Below are 16843 nucleotides of genomic sequence, written 5' to 3' on the forward strand. Positions count from 1 at the left end.
GCCGTATATTTACAAATGATGTATTTAGAGAAAAATTTTGTTCAGTCGTGATTATGACTTATGAGCAGAGTAATATAATAGCAGAGTAATAGAATACAATGGTAATAATATTCTATTACTCTGTCATGAGCGTCAGGAGTCTGCGTGAGGTGTGACATTGTGTGATGTGATGACATTTGACAGTTGAAATTGGTGAAAGTGTAAACGGTTAACAAGATAATCAAACCATGACTTGGATCTTTGGAATCAAGAAATCTAAATGAAAATGGATATTCAGTGAACGACCACAAAAAATAAAAGGGAAATAACCCACACATACTGAACATCATTTGAACACGCTGTGTTCCTTGAAACTTCGGCAAGCATGACCACACTCCTGAAATGCCCGATCACCCCCTGTAAAACAAAAGCGAAATAACAGACAATTCTTTAAATGGAGATCCCTAGATCGTCATGCACACATGAATAAACCAAACATACCATTTGGGCTTAAGTCTTCCGGTTTTGTCGATGCCACTGCCGGTATTACCGCGATTTGGAGCCAGGCCAATGGCCCCCATGGATAAATCTTCTGTGCCATTCTCCTGTGTAGAATTCCATTTTCCTGGATCTGCTGGTCCCGACAAAGTGCTTGCAATGACAACCACTAATACCACTAGAACACGAGAAAATGAAATTCAAACAAATGATTTATCGTTAAACTTCTATAAATTTTTGTCTTGGGATGAAGTCTCGTCAGAGGAAGTAAAGAGTTGTTATTCTAGTACATTCGTCGTGCAGCGGGTCTCTGGCCTTCGGGCATTATTTGGCAACATTTGGCTGAATACCAGGTTAATGCGGTGTAGCATCGCTTAAAACGTAAAAAAAAAACGTCCAACAGCTAGTCAAACATAAGCCTTTAGCGTGACGACATACATTATTGACATAAATGTTTGTTTGTTTTTTCGAATACATGCTTTCTACTACCGTATTCTTCCTGCATTCTTTTTCCAAACACACATTTTCCCCTACATCCAAAGTTATAAATGCATGACTCATACGTCCACGTCTCAAACGGCATTGGACGAAACACACAACATTCATTGGCTGATGCCGCCTAGACCTACAGCACATGCGTAAGTTTTCGACACACAATTTTCTTATCTCCATAGGAATTTTCTCTTTACCCAAAGTGACGAAGAAGAACACAATTATGATCTTTCCGGTAGGCCCCATTTATCAAACTTGAACAACACCGGCAAGAGAAACTGACGAGTTTTGTATGAGACTGATGACACTTTTCAAGATCCAACAGCACCGTAACAATCGCGTTTCTAACTGGTTTCCAAAACCTTTTTCCTACGTCTCCACATGAAATCGCTCGGAAATGTTCACGAAGAATAAGAAAATACGGGTGTACGCGGGATTCACTTCAGTCACGCTCCCAACCCCGTTAGCCAGCCACTTCCTCAGCACGTCGTGACGTCAAGTTTGTAACTGTGTCCTATCTTCAACCAACAGTTTCACCTTACGAGTTGTAACACAGGGACGAAAAGAAAGATAACAGAGACATCCACGCCATCTATAGCTCTTGAAAAGAAATCTGGTGAGATAATAATCATAGAGATGATAACAGAATACCAATGAATAAGCCATTCGTGCCATCATTGGTACTTCTACGAACACATGCTCTTTTGGGTCACCAGAATGGGTTTCACGATTAATTTATCCATTATTGGTTCATTCGATTAAAAGCGTCACTAAAGTACAATTAAATAAATTTACCAATCGGAGGTACTCGGACAAAAAATATCTATTTTTAGAGCCACTCCACCGCAACGGTAAATATAGCTCAGATCACATACCAAAACTGCCAACTATATTTGGCATCATTTCCGCTTTGAAAAAGCCAAGTCCCCTACGGAACGTGTATTCGTAAGCAAAACAAAAAAGACTCGAATGGAGTCGTACTGAAAACCCAAAAGTTGCAAGAATCTATGATCCAATATGACAGAATTAACGGCTACGTGCAACGTGGGAGTTAAAAAAGTGCAAGAGAAAGCGATATAGGTCTTTTATGACACACTCGGGGCCGTGAAATTGGATATTTGATTTCAAGGCTTCGAAACAAATGTATGAGTAATCGCAGAAAATGAAGTCTCCATTCGAATCAACCTGCATTTCTTGATAACGTGGATGCAACGATGTCGTTCAAATGTGACCGCTGGCTTATCTCTTTTGCCTTCAACGTGATCGGACGCCATTGGATAGCATGTGGCCTCGGATTATTGGGATTCCTTTCAAAATAATTACATTAAGTGATTAAATTTGTGAAACAAAAAACTTAACCATCAGTTACCATTTAGGTTTTGTTTTGTTGAGGGACTGTAAAATGATGGCTGTCTTGTTGTTACGAATAGATGCGCTTTTAATTGAAGAAACGAGGATTGGGGACGATCGTCCTCTCTGATGGGAGGACGATGTCATATTAGCTCGTCTGATGCGCCATGGACGAGCCGAGTTTTTAAGGCCCGCCGTTATGACAAGTACCACAATTATAACTGGAACAGAAAATGGAGTCTGATCAATAGATGCTAATTAGTTGGCTGATAGATAACTAATAGCTGAAATTTGACGTTGGATTGAAAACAATTGCAAAACGAATGACGACGAGATTTTCCTACATTTTTACATGAAAACCAGTATTAGAGAAATTACACATTTACCAATCACGACAACGAAGAAGGCAGAAGTGGAATTTGAGTTTCTTCGAGAGTCCATCAATAGAAGTAATACGATATTGTTGTGGATAACAATGTTTCTCAGAAAATTCGTCGGACTTGTTGTGTGGTTGCATGGAAAAAAATATGGGGAAAAAGGACATTTAAAGTATTTCGTTACCACAATAAGTTCTATGAAATGAATACCGAAAGATGATCGTAGCGTTCAAATTTTGGAGCAATTTCTTCGTAGGCTACATGAAACAAAGATCAGCTCTTAGACGTATATAAATACAGATTGCCTGTTAACTGTCAAACCTCAAACAGCACACCAAACTGAATGGCATGGATGACAATGCTTCTATGAAGTTATGGTGGTTGATTGTGTGACGAAATAAGTCTTGTGACCAGCCTAGCAGCCCACACGCTTCTTTAACATGAACAAGATTCAGCCAGTTATGCGTTATAAGGTTGCATCGTATATTCAACCTCCAATATCTAGCACGATACACAAAAGTCTTTACCACGGCCAGACGTCACACAGTCAACATTCGTTATGAATAGCTGTAAACGTCTTCAACACCATTTCCATATTCCATAGTTTGCATGCGTTCATAGACTAACGGAATCCCAATTTAGGTTAAACTTTAGCAGCGTCCGTGTAGCCCTTAGTAACCCAAAATCAACTTTACGTCTTGCTAAATTTTCATAACTTTTAGGGGTCATTACCTACTAACACAATCAGGTTGGCCGAGTGGTTAAGGCGCCAGACTTAAGTTCTGGTCTCTACATAGAGACGTGGGTTCGATCCCCACACCTGATATTACCTGAACCACACAAGTTATTCAAGGTTACTGTTGTGTAGCTGAATTGTTGTGTAGCGTAAGTTCCTGAATTAATTGAGACACGAGGTTTTAACGTTCAGTCGAGAATTTCACGTTCGCAGTACAAGACAACTTGTCATCTTAGACGCTCGTTTACATCAGAATTTTAAACTGCTTCACCTCCAGTTGATTATGTCCTTTGGCTCTGGTTGCAAAGGATTCAATCAGCCTAAGAGGAAACTGGCTGAAAGATAATCCTTTGACGAATGTTTTCACCATTTTCTTTACGTTTTCTGTCTATTTAACATCTGTACATAAAAATGTTTTCAAATATGTTTTGCAGTATGGGATACCTTTCTATACTTGTCGTAGTCTATTACATATTCTTGTAGAGGTTCCAAATGAACTGGCGTGTACTGAACTGAATCCCGCAATTGTAAACGAGTACTCATCTATGGACAACTAACTAAACTAGGGACTAAACAAACTAGGGAAGGTAATTTGCTTGATTCAAAAACTCTTGTTGCCAGGTTAGTTAAGCACGTTCACCCAAGGCAAACAAGTAACAAGATTAAATCTTATAAATTACAAGGTAACGTTCTTGTAAGAACTTTTACTCCATCCACCTTGTTTACCTTCTAACTAAAAGCTAAAATGTTGCAATAATATTTTTTGGCAATGATTATGAGAAGGAGTTGAAATTTAGAACTTTAATATTTGATAGATTCAATCGTATTTTAGGTTGAAATAATTCTTAAAAGATCGTAAAAGATTAATTTAGTACATTGTCTATCGTTATGTTTAAGTTTGTGCCCAGCACATTCTCCTAAACCAAAAATAATTCCTATATACTGCTAATCACATTGCTTCTTTGAACGATGCAGAATCTCGCAGAATCTCTTGCACCATAGAACATCACGTAGACTATAGTTAATTAAAACTTGCACACGGAAATACGCGCTTTTGTGTTTGAAAGCAAGGTCGTTACACAACGCTATCTCTTTTACTAGTGGGTGTGGCTAACAAACAAACAAGAATATACTACGCAACGTTGGCACGATGCTGATAGCAAACATATAGCAGTCATGGCCATCCTGTTTCTTCGTCTACTGTACGGGTATTTAAAAAAATGTTTAGCAGCCTACGAGCCAGTCGTTTCGCTTTTCTTTAGCTTCTCCCTCTAGCGTGTGTAGAGCTCCTTTAGCTCTTACCTCATACAAGAAACAACACAATGATGTGTAAAGTAAGCAAGTAAAAATTTACATTTCAAGCATTAAACTCTAGAATTGATAAATTTTGCTATTCAGATTGTTTATGCCTTACTTTTGGCTGCGGCCATTGAAGCTCGGTTTCTTGGTAGCCATGGAAACTATCAACTGCAAACGGTCGCCATCCCGCTAACAGAGTGGGTCCTGCAGGACAAGCTGGTCTATCCTATCCCCACTGGAACTGCAACCACCTTCGGTGAGGCGGAAGGTAACACGCTCGGCCGTTGGGCTGTCATGCCCTCAGGAAGTGATGACATCGTTCGCACGTCGTACATCCCTAATAATCGAGGAACGAGTGCTCTTTCTGATGACTTACCTTTCGCTCCTATTGCCGACTTGGTAGCAGCCGTTCCAAGTAAGGGTGACGCCGTCAAGGCCAGCCTGACAGCCGGTCCAGTCCGACTGAAGCGTAAAAATATTCTGCGTTACAGAAATGGTGAATTCAGGCCTACGTTATGCTCACCCAGGTTATGCTTGTCCGAAAGGCCGTATGACGAATATGAACCAATCCTGGACACAACATTTTCGGAATAATTAAAGGCCCTATTCGTAAAAGTTTTTTGCTCTTGTCAGTTGTGTTTTATCTTGTTGGTTGTACTCCATGCCCTCCATAAAAAAAAAATACAAACATTTTTGCTCAATGTAAACAAAAAACTGTAGCACTCTCTGTGGATAGCTTGCAAAACTACTATCTGCTTAACTCTGATTACCTTGACAACGCTTCCGCACTTGTTTCTTGATACGCCAGCCTTGGGCGGAAAAGAGATCAAAGAAATTAAAAAATAGCAAAAATCTAATTCAAATTATGAATGAAGTTGAAATTGCAGGCATTTATTTGCTGTTCACCTGGGTTATAAACTTGTTAAGCGACTGTTCGAAACGTCACCTAAAATTCGAAAGCACAAAAAATAAAAGGTAGATACTAACGTCAAAAATTTCATCCGTTACGTGCGATTAGCATAGCACGTGTTTCTATTTAACTCGTTGTACTAAACCTAACCTTGAACGTAACCCCCAAATTCCGCATTCCTGTTTCGCATTCCCCTTCTAGCGTTTATCTAAAATAAATACACCAACAGGCTGCCAGTAGCTAAAAACTTGTTCAGACGACGCTTTATTTACTACTGGAAAAAACAAACAAACAATCGAGTTGATTCACCTTAGGTGACTGCTGATTCAAGTGGGAAAAACAACATTTTTAAAACAAGTTGGTGAAGACGAAGTCACGTACGCCAAAAAAACCTCTCCGGACGGTTTTTTTTTTAAACCAACCTCATCAATAGAAAACATTAACATAGTGTTAATCATTTTGAATGAATTATTTCGCAATTTTCTACTCCTTGTTTGGGGCAACACCAATGGAAACACCTCGATATTTCTATAGGAACATTCCTAATTATAAATCTAAATGGAACTTACCGTGATTTGTTACGAAGACAGGTACAATACCCACATCCCCCTGTTGCCAAGCCAACCTGTCCGAAAATCTTTTTAAGTAATTAAATTTGTATTTAAAAAAAAAACTAATCACATTTTTAAAAAGAAGAATTCCTCCAATGTTCTATGCCAAATAACGTTGCCATTATATTAGCCTTAACAGCGTTGTTTTTGTCTTTCCCCTTGATAGAAATATAAATGAGGACATAAAATGAGTCTGTCCAACAACGGTAAGTGACAGCGATTGGAAATTAAATTGGAATAAAATATGTATAGATCTAGCAATTAAAAGTATACTAATTTCGTAATTATAGTTTTAGAAATTTCTCGAACTTGTCAGGATGGGGCTCATCTCTTCTATCGCCTATAGCCAAAGAAACGGGATCAGGTTCGATGCATAAACAAAGTATAGCCAGAGGTATAATTTGACCTTCTTCAACCATGTTCACCTCTGCATGTATCTTTGTTATATTCGTCCTTTTGTTGTTGTTTTGTTTGTTTTTTTCTGTTTGATTAATTAAGGAAAGCTAGTAGCAATAAATTTACATATGCAGTTGCAACTATCTTGATGTTGCACCACCCGGTTGGCTATACCTAAACATCTTTGTTTTTCAAGTTGAAACAAACAAACAATGCCATTTAAAGAACAAAACAGGTCAACCATATACTGGCCACCGCTAAAGACAACGATAAACGCGAAAAGCAAAGCCCAATTTGAAAAATACCATCAAAACTTCAGTATGGCTAAATTAGTCGATAACGTCTTCATTCGCAGAAGCGGAGAAGTACGAAAACAATAAAATATGATGATCTAATGATGCATTCTTATTGCCTGAATCTTGCAGAGCAAGATTCAAAACTCGACGTGGTCTGAAGTTTGCGCAATTTTGCCTTAAGGATCGCTGGACATGAACCACCAATGACTACATGTTTTCGTCTACATCTACCAATTTCGGGGAGTGGTCGACAACAAATAAATAAAACAACGCGCATTGCTGACTATGTCGATGATAGAAATCCCAATTGTTTTCGTCAGGTGAAATGGTATAAAATAGATGGAAGAATCAGTTATCGTCAGTACCCTCCTCAAACTCGTCAGCACATCACTCAACTTCTCACGACTCCATGAAGTCTAAGGTAAACCATCAAAATATTTCCATCTTAAACACAGTGCCATATTTTTTTTTACATTTGAATTTTCACTTGCAGATTGCCCACATTTTGCTGTTTGCTGTGTCCGCACAAGCAGCACAGTTTATTGGCGGCTACCATGGTTACCCGTTACCCGCCACTATCCCCGCGCAGGACTTTGCCCTGCGAGCGTCCAACTTTTACGCTTACCCTGTCCAACCTTCCAATTATTATCGTGACATCGGTTCTTGGGCTTACTTCATCCCAACTGTCCAGTTGGATGCTAACGCACTTCAGCCTGATGCTATCGTGGACCCCAAATCTAGCGCTTCTCCCGTACGCACGAAGCGGCAAATTCAATTGCGTTACAGAGGTGGTTCAAGGAGGGGACGCAGCGTGAATAAACTTCCTTCTTTCCAGGCCTACGATAAACTTGGTGATGCCTCAACCCGAACGAAACGTCAGAATATACTGCGATACAGGAACAGTTCTAGGAGAAGAGTCGGAAGGAGCCTTAACGAACCTTCTTTCACCGGGTCTATGCCCACTCATTGACACTGCCTAAGCCAAGACCGGCCATTAAGAATATGAAATGAACACCTTCGGACAAGCCATCAGGCGATTTTCAACTCTCGCAGCGTATAACTGCGATTTAATTATGAACAGGGCTAAAGCATTTTCACAGCTCCCCGTGTATACTTAGAGCGATGACTAATATAAATAAATGCGCAAAATGAAAACTAGTTTGTTCTTTGTTGAGTACATGAAGGTCACTACAGTACAGTTGATGAAGTAAATAGTTGGACTGAGAATGCAATAAAGAGGTCGAGTGAAGCCCAAAATGTTGCTGGTTGTAACACCCGTGGGGAACCCGTAACAACAACTCTTTCCTTTGATTGACACTATTCGCTAAATTATACTGTATAGCCACCGACAAGCTCAATATAATGAAGGTTGGTCCTATTCAAATGTCGAAGGCTTAGTGTCTTCATATTTTTCAGCTGTACGTTTGTGATCGTGTTAGTATAAATTCGATTCCGCACTTTTAGATTTTCGTTATTGTGCTGAAAAGTGTTACAAAAATCTACCTTATTCTAAGACGTGTACAAAAATAAGGGCAGAAAATCATTGAAATTATTCAGTCGATTTTCAGCTATCCCAATTTCCTAGAACTAGCATGTATCACAAAAATGAAGATGGAAAATGTTTATGAATGGATTACGTAGCAATGTCGACCTTGTTAAAGGGGTGTTTTTTGTTTTCCTTAGAATTCTTTTTTTCTAGCTCTCGAGTAGAAACGGTATGGTGTGTCTGCTAGTCTCACTATCAACCTTCCTCGCAGGTAGAAAACGGGACATTAATTAATAAAACGACAGGAATGTTTCACCGTTAGTGCATTCTGCTTAGCTTTGAGTAAACCTTGAAGGCGACAGTACCGGTTTGATTCCTCGCTGTAGGCTGTCATAACAATCGCAGTTTCGATCAGGACTAGCAAAGTTGGTTCCCAAAAACCGGTTCAGCACAGCCAGGTAAATGAACTTCGACCGACGTTAAACTTTAGCTCATGCTGGCCTCTATTAATCTAATTGTTCCGATTTTAAAGAATCCCTCAATCAAAAATCTTACTTCACTCACAGAGGACTTTGAAATGGATGCTATTTTTCCAAATTTTATTAGTAAACCCTCGTAGATTAATTCCGATTATTTCAGTTAATATTACATTTCCCCAGCATTGAATTGAGGATACCTTTTGTGTATGAGACATCGGTGATAACCACTGCACTACGAATGCTTATTTTGTACTGGTCTTGCTTTAATTTAATTTAATTTCTTCGTTGTTAAGTTCTCTTGAATCGCATAAGGAAACATTCCACAAGCTTGACAAATGTTGACGAATGGACGTAACTGGTCAAACACGGACATATAGTGAAAAAGTGATGTTATAATAGCCAAGCGTGTATTGTCCGTCTTGGAGAAAAAGGGGGTGTTTTTATTCCTGTGTTGAACGTGAATGTTGGGTTATTGTAACCAACATGGAAATTTGATTTATAGTGCAACAGAAGGCTATACAAATTCGTCATCCTACCTGTTGTTCCACGTTTGATTGATTGAAAATCATCAATGTTGTTGAAGTTAAAGTGATAAAGAAATGGGCGACACGTTTGGTTCGATTTGAACTGCAATTGTTTCCAATGTTGCGTCAGTTGCGTGAGCGTTTCACCGCTAAATTCAATCAATTTCTATGAAACCCTATTAAAAGGGTAATAAGCTACTTATGGGACGTTTACCACGTAACGGCCAAATAGGTAACTAAAGGAAGAGTCACCACAAGCTCAAATTTAATGGCTTATTCAAAACGAAGGTTTTACTCCCCTAAAACGTGGCTCCTTACCTTTTCCCAAAAGATTTCATTATGCACCTATCATAATCCCTGCCATACATGCACTGTTGCTGCATGGTAAAGTATCAATAAATAAATAAATAAAACATCAAGTATATGGGGCATAAAAGAAGAGCATGTATTTCAACTGAAGATTACAATTTAGGTTTGTTAAGGAAGTTTGTATAAGGAAATGTAGATTACATAATTAAAACCCGAACCCTCCACCGAAGTTCCATTGTATTCATGTGACATCCCTAAAATGTTTAATTGATTCTCCAATCTACTTTACCCCATTCCTATATTGGCAGACTCTACATCCTGTGTAAGGTCCTTTGGAAAATGCTACGGTACTATTTGTGGGGACAAGCACACAATTTTAAGTTTAGAAAAGCAAAGTAAATACATACAAGTGGAAGGCTATTCCACATTAGGGGTAGTTCAGCCATAGACCCCTGGTTACTCCACTATGGCTATCTTTCCTCTCAGAAAAGGGGTATCCCTCTTGCATGAGTTTCTGCGTGGAGGAAAACAACACACACCAACAAGAGCACATCGAGCACATCGCAGTGTACCAGAACACCAAAAGTCAAGTCACCGGCCCGTTTTCGTGAATCCTTCCAACACACACATGCTACGATTAATTTCCTATCCGACAGCATTAGCTCCGCTGTGTCGTGTAATGTCAGATCACCACCAACAGGCTCGACGACAGGGAAACGCCTCAGTTTAGGATATAACAGTGGAAATCTAGTTTCTCATTTAAGGGGCTACAAGTCAACAAGGACACTATGTTTTACACAATTTGAAGCGGCCATACGTCCGTTGCCGAACATTAAATGGTATTGGAGGAGTACATCAGTATTTCTTGATTCACTTTTAAATCGATGTTGAGACCTAGAAAAGCGGGTAATTCACTCTGAAAGATGGGGATACTAGCCAGTTGGAAACTATTCGTTAACGAAGGAATCAATGCCAAATCGGTAGGACTGAGCGGATTACTGAAGGCAGCCCCATTTGTATGTGAACTCGTTTTAGGTCGAAGAAACTCGACAAATTCCTTGTTATTTCGATATTCCGCGTAGTGAAGTGGAGTCAAACCAAATTCGTCGACGGCATTGACGTCTGCACCTTCATCTATTAAAAGCTTTGCGACTTCTTGGGCGCCATGAGCCGCTGCAATGTGCAATGGAGAACGTTTTTTCCATCGTTCTGGATTTTACTTCAGCATCATGTTTCAATAATTCCTTTGTTACGTTGACGGCGTCCGATGAAGCAGCATACTCAAGGGGGGTCTCTCCATTGTAATCTCTAGCGTCAATATTTGCCTTCCTCCTTCAATGAGCTTCTGGGCTATGTTTTTAAGATTATACCAAGCAGCTAAATGTAAAGGTGTCACTTTTCTTTCCTTTTTTTTTGGATCGACTTCAATGCCAGGGATTTTCAATATTCGTTCCACGACGTCTTCGGCTTTGTTTAAGGTTGCAGCATGAAGAACGGAAAACCCTAAATAATCGACGGCACTTGCATTTGCTCTGCGGGTGATAAGCATATCGACAACTCGTTGGCGAGTTTCACTTTTGACTTGCAGAGAAGCAGCTAAATGCAATGGGCTCTCACCTTGAAAGTTGGGTAAGTTCGGATTTGTGCGCTCACATGTGAGCAATAAATGTAAGATTTCTGGTGAACAATTGGCTACTGCCAAATGCAACACACCACCAAATCTATTATTAGATACGACGATGTTAGGATCCGCATTAAACTGTAACAGGAGCTCAACTATGTCAGCCCTTTTCTTAGCAACGGCAATGTATAGCGGAGTGTTGCCTTTTCCATCTCTTGCATCAACATCCGCCATGTTTTTTTAGAAGAAGTTCGGCTACTTTATACGAGTCGTTAGCATTGCTAGCTACTGCAATATGTAGTGGGCTTAGTCCAGAACGCATCCACTTGATTAATTTTAGCGTGCTTCTTGATCAAGAGTTTCAACATCACGAAGCAGTTGGCGATGGCAGCCAAGAAAAGAGGTGTTCTCAATTCGTTCAGGTCGCACACGTCAATAGTGGCATGGTTCTCGATGAGCAATTTAGCTATCTCAATGGAATTGGTCAGAGCAGCAACGTGCAGAGGAACGAATCCATTTTTGTCAGGAGTGTTTGGATCAAAACCAAATTCCATTAACTTTGTCGCCGATTCGTAGAAGTCGTCGGAGTAACAAGCTAGATGCATGGCGGTTGTTCCGATATCATCTATTACTGGATGCTTCATTTTCCTTGTGTGGCTTTTCTTGGCAATTTCCCATTTATGCACATATTTTTCGAGGAAGTTTTGAATCGGTTGAGCTACTGGAAGCTCCTTTTCATTTGGTTTCGGAAATTTCTCGATAACAAATTCTACACGAGTATAGTTTTAGATTATTAAGTTTTGTCTTGAAACGTATAGGCTATATGTGCAGCCATAAATTTGTTTCTCAATTTTCCGTGTTGGCAGTGCCTGAGACGCCTAACTAAGCTATTTTAAAAAGAAAACATAAGAACAAACTGATATGTACCTTCGCAATAACCTTCGTCGGATAGTGAAACTTCCATACTGGCTGCCCTTTCGGATTCATCTTTGGGTGAGTGGAAGTTCTTTTCCACGACTTCCGATGCCATTTTCTCATCGCAAGTGAGCTAATTTGAAAAACAAAACAAAAAACATTTAGTTTCAGTTACTCGGTGACTGTTTACTTTAAAAAACGGTGCAGGGGACAAACATTAAAACAGGTGATTGTGACCAATTAGATTGGCAGATTAGATTGGTATACAGCCACCCATGGCACCTCTTTTTGGGGCCCTCACGCACACTTCTCAACGTGTTTGGACATTTGTACTGAAGTCGCAACCTTATTTTACGAAAGCCAAAATTTTCGATTATCTGCTGGCTCAAGAATTCGTGGATCCGATAAGATAGTCCTCGACGACGATACGCTTAGGAAGCAAACTCGGCCTATGTGTCTGTTGCATTGTCGTTTACACGAATAAAATTTGTGCGAGCTAGATTATGGAAATTTCGGCACTAGTGAAATAAGTTTGCAAACTCCATTTGAAAAGCTCGCGAATATTATGTCAAGAAGTTTGCGTGAGTGTCCCCAAAAAGATCCGCCCTAGTTGCTAATGCTCTTACCTCATCGTACGTAGGGAAATCATAGAAGGGATGGTAGAATGAACCAAGACCAAAATTTTCTTCTGTCCTTTTGAAGGTCTGTAGCCTGAGCCACGTTTGAGTCGCAAGCCTAGGAAAGTGCTTATTAAACTGTGCAGCAAGCATCACTGTATCTTTTGGTACCGATTCATTTGTAGCCTATAGCAAACAGAAAAAAAAATCATCAGTCATTTATTACAGCGCGTTCTATAGAATTACTTCGTCTCTGCCCTTTGGTAGAGCACCGGTTAAAACGAAATCAGTTGACCCGAAAAAAAAAAATGATAATTGATTATAACTAAATGAAGACTCACCAAAAAATATTTGATGGCTGATCTACTTGTTTTCAGTTGTTGATACTCGGGTATTAAAGATGTTGTGATACCAACGCTCAAATTCTTATCGATGGTCGGATTATCTTCGTAGAAATCACCGGATGTTAGAAGAAAATTTGCCGTCACCCTCAAAAGACCAGAAAAACGGATGATAAAAGACGGCGTCCGACGGTGGGGTGTATTCATCCTTGTTGTCTTTCATCGATTTGAGGAGATGGTCAGTGCATAATGGCAGCACGTCTTCAACTCGTTGTAATAAATCCGAATAAATGTGACCCAGTTTTCTAACATCATTTTGCCTCGTAGGCGATGGACTTTCTCGTGATGGATCATCTGTTATAGAACAAGAGCATCGGTAAATGCCAATTGATCGGATTATATCCGACAAAACAGTTTTACAGGAGTTTACGATGGAAAAATAATACTTTGTCTTGATCAACTTGCCTTCAATCGGAAATTTTGAGATTTTTGCGATAATAGCTCCACTAATTCAGTTATAGCGATTTGGTTGGAGGTAAGGTTCCCGTGGATAAGATTGTTAGAATGGTAGTACACGAGACCTGTCGTGATTTGAGTCAAAATTTCTTTTGCGGTTTCTAATCTTATCGATTGACTGTTTTTCGTCCACCCAGGTGTCGAGTGTCTCACCGAACGGTTCACAAGCCAATACCAGAAAGCCACACTAGAAAGAAACAAAAGATTGTGTAATGGAAATTTCTTATAGTGAGACAGTGATTTAAAACGAAATTGATGTGATGAATATGCAATGCATTGATGCTCAATATGGATGAATATGCATGATGAATATGCATGATGCATGTCATTGAATGATGAAATACTTTTCGGTGGAGTTTTCGTCAAGATAAAAATATTCCAGCAAATTTGGATGATTCAAGCAGCTCAGGCGTATCATTAATGATTCAGTGTCAGCGGTGGGGTACGGAAATTGCATAACGTGGACAGGCTGCGTTCCGAATCGCCCGTGACGTCTCTTGATTCCGATATACAGGCTGACTTCACCGAAGCAACCTTTTGCTATCAGCACATTGCCGAAAAATGTTTCTGGGCATGAATCGTCCATTTCTTCTAGAATGGCATCAGGATTTTCGTTAAAGTAAACAGTGGATAGCAAATCGGGAAACAGTTGACAGGCATTTATGGCCGTTTTCTTTCTTTTCCTATATGTCAGTAGTAAATTTAACTGTTATTGGTTTTCGTTTGACAAAAACACTATTTACGACAGGCACTTACCTTGATTTCCACCAGGATTCTCAAAATACTTTTCACAATCGAAGTTTCTCGAACCGTGTCGAATTCAGATGCATGTAGATCGAATGAAAATAGAACTGTGCCTTTCCATTTTTGATACTTTTCGCTCTTCTCGTCCAGATTTTCAGCTATTGCCGTCAGGTAGCTTTCCGCCCGGTTTTTTTCCAAATGTAGGGATGGTTCAACAGTTCGGATGAACTGGGCCGTTTGTTGCTATCATGACCAATCATCCTGGCTATAAGCTTTTTTAATGGCCCATCTCGACACGTTGACAAGTCGTAGAGATTGTTAGCGATAAAGTTGGCGCGATCGCCTGGCTCCCCGAATGGGTGTTGGCCACCAGTGATCACATAGTAAAAGTAGCATCCTAATGAAAATATGTCCCCAGCTTGAGATGGCCCCGAATCTTTTTCTTCGGCCGGACGCCATTCATTTGTAAATTCGTTCGGTTCAGACACGGCTGGTGTGACGTCGTGAACCTTTTCCCCGGCTGAATGTGGGGAAATAATGGATGATTGAAAAACGTTTACCAAGCACCTTTCCTTGAGAATGTAGGTCTGCCAACCGTTCAGCGGATTGTCTCAGCTTTTCAAATACATTCCGATTTCGAGTTCTTCTCTTTTCATCCGAATTAAGCTCAACGCCACTTAAAGTCATCCTTGACAAAGCGTGAATGAGCAAAGCAGAAAAAGCAAATGTTTTTTTTTTTTAGAGAATTAAATGCCACGCAAACCAAAAAGAAAAGCAGTTTATCTTAGATCTCTTCTCCCTTCTCACTTGACTTCGGAGAGTCACCGTTTATGGCGCAAAATTAGTCAGACTATTACAGTTGATTTTCGTGATTTCGATGCGAAATTACGAAATACTGTTGATGCGTCTACTACGTGTACGTGAGTTGGCGTAAAACCCACAATTTTAGTCCCTCCCCCTCATTCTGTCAAAGTGATTGCGATATACGACGTGTAAGTCTATATCAGTTTATCCGCACATATGACACATGGCCTCTCGTGATAGGACGAAAATCCAACAAGGCATTTTGAAATGTTACAGGACGGGTAAGCGTCCATATTTTTTATTGGTAATAGACAACGCCCAGCCTAAATATCGCTGGCGAACGTATATGCTAAAGGGGAAAAAAATTTTCTAAAAAATTATTTAAATGAAAAAAAAAAACAATACAGTACATTTTTTTTTTGGTAACTAATTAAGTGTGGTCCACCACTTTAGATTAAAACAGATGCAATATCCCAGTTAGGGCACTATTTACTAACTATAGTCTAAAACACTTATCACACAGTATATGATACAGTATACAGCAGAATACAACTATAGTGGCATCTTTTCATGCTAGTTGCATAATTAAACCTGTCCCCAAACTACCTTGTTAAATTAAGGACAGAAATGCGTAAGCTAACGACCAAAACACTATTTTAAGTCGGAAAACCAACGACAACACTAGTCTTTGACAAATTAAAGTAATGAAGACACTTACTTTACCGTAGTACGATGAAAATCTTAGCTTCAGATTTCTTGGTGAGAGAATTCACGTGGGATTTCTGGGAAAGTTAAATTCAACACTCCCTGAAAGATTCGTGCATAAAATTGGCAATGTCTCGCCAATTTCATGCAAAAGTCGCTCAATAAGTGTTGGAGCTAACTATTCAAGAGATCCACACAGACATAACTGCCTGCGCAAAGACGCGTTGACGCGTGTATAGCTAACTGCTGTTTCAATGGAAAATTTTGTTAAAAAAAAAAAAAAAAAAATAATTGAGATTTTAACGTGGGCTCTTATGGAAGCCTTTTTTAGCTTTGTTTTGCAAGAACTGATTAAGTTCACAGTCTGGAAAAAATACATATTAATGTGCAGGATTCGGTGCATTTTTCGGTATCTTTTTCGGCTCTGTTCTGCATTTCAAACTATTTTAAAATATAAATAAATTAAATACACTAGCATAAGCGTGTCAAACAGAACACACAACAATTTCTGCTGGTAAACAATGGGGGGAGGGAATGAAGAAACAAAGGTCAGTTCGGCCTTTGCTTATTTGCTTATCGGCAACCGCTTGTAGCACTGTGTCGATAGATAACCCCATAGCGACAGCCAACGACGAAGCCACACCGCGCGTTGAATGCGCGCTAAAAACCGATGTATCAATCCCCGCTAGTTTTAAGAAAGACTTGATCCAGCGGGCGATCATATTCCCTGTTACTGCACCGTAAGCGGAATTCAGGGAAATGAAAAATAGCCCATCCTGATCCTGCGGTCGATTAGTTTTAGTACGGACTATGTATGACAATAGCGCTGCCACTGGGC

General features: G+C 39.7%; 5 protein-coding genes, 1 long non-coding RNA gene, 1 other non-coding gene and 1 pseudogene across 10 annotated transcripts; 3 read left to right on the top strand and 5 right to left on the bottom strand.

Moving 5' to 3' along the window:
• Positions 1-4: 4 nt before the first annotated feature.
• On the bottom strand, positions 5-1499 carry LOC123469997. Its single transcript, XM_045169441.1, has 3 exons — positions 1167-1499; positions 481-655; positions 5-396 (listed from the first exon to the last, which is right to left on the bottom strand). Exons 1-3 carry the CDS (start codon positions 1213-1215, stop codon positions 390-392), a joined length of 231 nt encoding a protein of 76 aa, XP_045025376.1. The 5' UTR covers positions 1216-1499; the 3' UTR covers positions 5-389.
• Positions 1500-2900: 1401 nt separating this feature from the next.
• Positions 2901-4478, bottom strand: LOC116915562. Of its 4 annotated transcripts, none has more exons than XR_006643352.1 (4): positions 3877-4478; positions 3704-3820; positions 3018-3589; positions 2901-2953 (listed from the first exon to the last, which is right to left on the bottom strand). It is a non-coding gene; the product is annotated as an uncharacterized LOC116915562 (long non-coding RNA). The 4 variants fall into 4 exon arrangements; XR_006643353.1 differs by having other exon boundaries at positions 3681-3820; XR_004390114.2 differs by having other exon boundaries at positions 3018-3366; positions 3429-3820.
• Positions 3440-3522, top strand: Trnal-uaa. The gene has a single exon. It is a non-coding gene; the product is annotated as a tRNA-Leu (tRNA).
• Positions 4479-4606: 128 nt separating the features above from the next.
• On the top strand, positions 4607-5438 carry LOC116915491. Its single transcript, XM_032920649.2, has 2 exons — positions 4607-4766; positions 4831-5438. The coding sequence occupies exons 1-2, from the start codon at positions 4755-4757 to the stop codon at positions 5323-5325; spliced, it is 507 nt and encodes a 168-aa protein (XP_032776540.2). The 5' UTR covers positions 4607-4754; the 3' UTR covers positions 5326-5438.
• Positions 5439-7203: 1765 nt separating this feature from the next.
• On the top strand, positions 7204-8099 carry LOC116915493. Its single transcript, XM_032920651.2, has 2 exons — positions 7204-7365; positions 7438-8099. Exons 1-2 carry the CDS (start codon positions 7354-7356, stop codon positions 7912-7914), a joined length of 489 nt encoding a protein of 162 aa, XP_032776542.2. The 5' UTR covers positions 7204-7353; the 3' UTR covers positions 7915-8099.
• Positions 8100-9857: 1758 nt separating this feature from the next.
• Positions 9858-11597, bottom strand: LOC123469773 (ankyrin-1-like). The gene is given in 3 exon segments (XM_045169058.1): positions 9858-10938; positions 10940-11076; positions 11079-11597. Coding segments are annotated over 3 exon segments (1020 nt in total). The 3' UTR covers positions 9858-10574.
• Positions 11573-13076, bottom strand: LOC116915355 (potassium channel GORK-like). Its single transcript, XM_045169059.1, has 3 exons — positions 12905-13076; positions 12291-12411; positions 11573-12132 (listed from the first exon to the last, which is right to left on the bottom strand). Exons 1-3 carry the CDS (start codon positions 13046-13048, stop codon positions 11645-11647), a joined length of 753 nt encoding a protein of 250 aa, XP_045024994.1. The 5' UTR covers positions 13049-13076; the 3' UTR covers positions 11573-11644.
• Positions 13077-14317: 1241 nt separating this feature from the next.
• On the bottom strand, positions 14318-16269 carry LOC123469989 (annotated as a pseudogene).
• Between the last annotated feature and the right edge of the window lie 574 nt (positions 16270-16843).

The sequence above is a fragment of the Daphnia magna genome, linkage group LG2 (genome assembly GCF_020631705.1).
Source record: "Daphnia magna isolate NIES linkage group LG2, ASM2063170v1.1, whole genome shotgun sequence".
Taxonomy (NCBI): Eukaryota; Metazoa; Arthropoda; class Branchiopoda; order Diplostraca; family Daphniidae; genus Daphnia; species Daphnia magna.

Excerpts from the sequence above, each read along its gene's own strand:
- LOC123469997 (XM_045169441.1), bottom strand. The coding sequence starts at position 1,215 with ATGGGGCCTACCGGAAAGATCATAATTGTGTTCTTCTTCGTCACTTTG. Across the intron at positions 656-1,166 it reads GTTCTTCTTCGTCACTTTGG|TGGTATTAGTGGTTGTCATT; the intron begins GTAAAGAGAAAA and ends CTCGTGTTCTAG.
- LOC116915355 (XM_045169059.1), bottom strand. The coding sequence starts at position 13,048 with ATGCTTGCTGCACAGTTTAATAAGCACTTTCCTAGGCTTGCGACTCAA. Across the intron at positions 12,412-12,904 it reads ATTTCCCTACGTACGATGAG|CTCACTTGCGATGAGAAAAT; the intron begins GTAAGAGCATTA and ends TTTTCAAATTAG. Across the intron at positions 12,133-12,290 it reads CGACGAAGGTTATTGCGAAG|AATTTGTTATCGAGAAATTT; the intron begins GTACATATCAGT and ends ATACTCGTGTAG.